General features: G+C 35.3%; 1 protein-coding gene across 2 annotated transcripts; it reads left to right on the top strand.

Annotated features, from left to right (window-relative positions):
* On the top strand, positions 1-1,848 carry si:rp71-17i16.6 (uncharacterized protein LOC100148415 homolog). Of its 2 annotated transcripts, XM_059541271.1 has the most exons (6): positions 1-90; positions 266-369; positions 470-567; positions 1,077-1,177; positions 1,274-1,475; positions 1,546-1,848. In XM_059541271.1, the coding sequence occupies exons 2-5, from the start codon at positions 290-292 to the stop codon at positions 1,442-1,444; spliced, it is 450 nt and encodes a 149-aa protein (XP_059397254.1). In that variant the 5' UTR covers positions 1-90; positions 266-289; the 3' UTR covers positions 1,445-1,475; positions 1,546-1,848. The 2 variants fall into 2 exon arrangements, with proteins under 2 accessions (XP_059397254.1, XP_059397253.1); XM_059541270.1 differs by having other exon boundaries at positions 1,274-1,848.
* The last annotated feature ends 1,376 nt before the right edge of the window (positions 1,849-3,224 follow it).

Here is a 3,224-nt window from a genome sequence, read left to right as displayed (position 1 = left end):
ATCTGATCTAGAGTCAGTCAGCTGGATGTCACTCCCAGTCTTTCTATGAGTACAGGGAGAAAGTCACAGATGAAGACCAGATGAATACAGGTAAGAATAAATGCCTGGTTTATTACTGCATTTGTATTTTTCCTGGGTTTCGGGTGATGTCATGAGTTCTTCTACATCGTAATTTTTAGGCTTTTCTTACATTTTATAAGATTTTACAAATGTACTGAGTATTTGTTTTAATTTGTCTGGAGTAACATCCTCCCTCTGCTCACAGTTGAGCTGATGAAACACCTTTAGAATGATGGAACACAACATGATGTTGGAAAATAAACTGATCGAGGACGATTGCCATCTAAAATGCAAGCAATACCTTATCAGGTGCGTGTTTTTCACTAATGGTGTCCTTCACTTGATTTATAAACTGAAGATGCACAGTTTCAGATGATTGTTTAATTGTCAGCTGGTAATTTGTTTTCAGTATGTTTGGAGAAGCAGCCGCAGAGTATTTTCTCAGCCCTTCCTCTTGCTCAAAGGATATACCCTCTTGGTTTTTCCAGCTAAAAGATGACATGAAAGGTATTTTTTGTTTTTACAGATGAAAATTGTGTGCTTAATGATTTTTCCCTCCTGTAATATTTACTGATTAAGTGCAAAAACATTAATGTTTTATGTTTTTGAAAGAAGTCCCTTATCCTCACCAAGGCTATGCTTTGTCAAAAAATACAGTAAAAACAGTAGTATTGTGAAATATTATTACAATTTGAATTTCAGTATTCTTTAATGAATAGAAAGTTCACAATATATATATTTTTAAAAGAGCGTTTCATTATAAATGTCTTTAATGACACTTTTGTTTAATTGAACACATCCTTGCTGAATAAAAGTGTTAATTTCTCGCAAAAATAAATAAATTAAAAAAACACAGCAACCTTACCAACTCCAAACTTTTGAATGGTATAGTGTATATACAGTAGAAACATACCTCATGTGTAGTTTGTGGGTGAAAACAAAGAAATCAGAGAAAAGTTATGATGTGAAATGAATATGAAATATTTAAGATATTTAAGTCTGCTGTCTGTTATTAGATCACATGAGTGCAGTTAGCCTATGGGATGCTCTGAGACAACGCTCTGCACAGACACTGCAAGAATCAAACACTGAGCCCTCGTTGGCGATTACTAATGAGGTCCACTTACACCTAACTCAAACAACTCTGAAATCTCTAAATTAGTTTTTTACTACGAGACAACCAGCAATATAACACTTTGCTCTTCTTCAACAGATTGTGAAAAGGGTGACAGACTGGAAGACACTCAAGAAACAGGACCATCTGATGCACCTATCAGGGGTGAAATACATGTTCCGCTGTGCTCAGCGTAACCAGGCCATCTCTGCACTCCTTCTACAACATAACCCTCTTTTTGACTATGAGATAAATAAAGGACTGAACTGATTCCTGTTCATTATCCAGAATCAACCGAATGGTGAGGTCAACACAAGAGGAGTGTTGAAAACAGGGCTATCTCTCAGATGAGCAAGACATTTATGACATAGTCAAACTGTATTTTTTTTCTGTAACTTTTATTGTTCAGTTGACCCATTTAAGACTTGCACAGGCTTGATAAACGAGTCAGTTAATGTGATGCACTGTAGTAGGAATTTGTAATTGCAATTCACTACCATCAGAGGACAGCAGATTGTAAATTTGGCTTTTAATCTCATTACTGAAGTAATTATTTGTCTCTACTACAGAGGATTTCATCTGGTTTTTACTTCAGGAGCCTGAATGTACTTAGCCAACACATATATAACAACAATATTATAACCTGTATACTGTATGTTGCCATCTGTGTCAAATTTTATTCTGTGCAGTTAGACCTGTTAGACAGGATACCTGTTAACAGGTGAGAAGTCACATGACAGGAGGCAGTGTCTCCCCATCACTGCAGTTGGCTGATCATGCTGTCAAAATGCTAATTCCCATCTCATACTATGACAAACCTGTTAGCAAATAGGCCTGAATGCCCTTAGCTTGTGGAATTAAATGACCCATTCTGAATGAAACAACTTGCTCAGTAGACACTGAAAAGAACTTGAAATTAAATGAAACATGAAATCATTAGTGAGTGAACTGGTTTTTAGTAAATAAATACATCATTTAATTTAAGTGGTGCATCCCACTGCCTGCCATTGTCAATAAACACAAGTTGCAGTATGTGGTAATACATTTGCAGGGTGTAAACAAGTTAAATTTAAGAATTTTTAAGACCTTGTTAATACCATCTTATATGATATTTAAGACCAAACTTAGATTACATACATGCATGCATGGTTTTTAATGGCTTTTTTTTTCAAGCAAATTGACTTGATTCTGATACCAATCACTTTTTTGTTGTTGTTATTTATTTGCTCTATAACAGGTGAACTGGATTAAAACATTTGAAAAGCCATTTGAAATTAGAGGCAACCACTGCTTAATCATGATCCAAGCAAAGATGCTACACAGTACGAGCAGTTGTTTTTGATATGAATTAGACTGTACAGTTTTAACATTTAAGGTGAAAACAGAATGGTCTGATTTTAGCTTTGTGAAGTTATGACACCTGCACAAAACAAAAACAGCTGACGAAATTAAAGAAAATTTAAATTAACTTTCTGACACCAGGTGGCGCTTATGGTACAGTAGCAATATAGCGTTTCCTTGGTTACCACTGTAATATGACCATTTATATGAAGGAGGTTGGAGAAAAAGAAAATGCTATTAAGCGTTTCTGAAGACAATCAGTTTCCCTCAGAGATACATTTATATAACCGCTCAGCCCAAATTCAACATTTATATTTTTCTTCCTATATTTCGAGCATCATGAACATCTTGCTCCGCCTGCTGTAAAACAATCCGTCATACTGGAGAAATTTGTGCGGTAACCAAAAATATTTAAAATCAACCGAATCTGAATTTAAGAGAACTTAATAATTTTTAAGGCCTTTTATTAGGAACATTTCATTTAAATCTGGAAGACGCTTAACTATTAAATAAAACTATTACGTGAAAGCAACGTTGACTACAAAAACACAATGGAGACATAAAGTAACAAACGGGCGTATACATTAAACGTATCATTTGAGGACTATGTAAAACACAAGCCACGAGGTTGTCATACAAACACAGTGACCTGTTTATAATTCAGTGCGAGGAAAAACCGCGTGGACTCCTCCTTCAGAAGTGCTGTGCT

The sequence above is a fragment of the Carassius carassius genome, chromosome 46, assembly GCF_963082965.1.
Source record: "Carassius carassius chromosome 46, fCarCar2.1, whole genome shotgun sequence".
NCBI lineage: Eukaryota > Metazoa > Chordata > Actinopteri > Cypriniformes > Cyprinidae > Carassius > Carassius carassius.
The sequence above is the reverse complement of the archived record's forward strand: the minus strand, read 5'-3'. Positions and strand labels throughout refer to the sequence as shown.

Bases quoted from the DNA above. Each gene is read 5' to 3' on its own strand.
- si:rp71-17i16.6 (XM_059541271.1), top strand. From the start codon at position 290: ATGATGGAACACAACATGATGTTGGAAAATAAACTGATCGAGGACGAT. The intron at 370-469 runs GTGCGTGTTTTT...ATTTGTTTTCAG, and splicing joins TGCAAGCAATACCTTATCAG to TATGTTTGGAGAAGCAGCCG. The intron at 1,178-1,273 runs GTCCACTTACAC...CTTCTTCAACAG, and splicing joins CGTTGGCGATTACTAATGAG to ATTGTGAAAAGGGTGACAGA.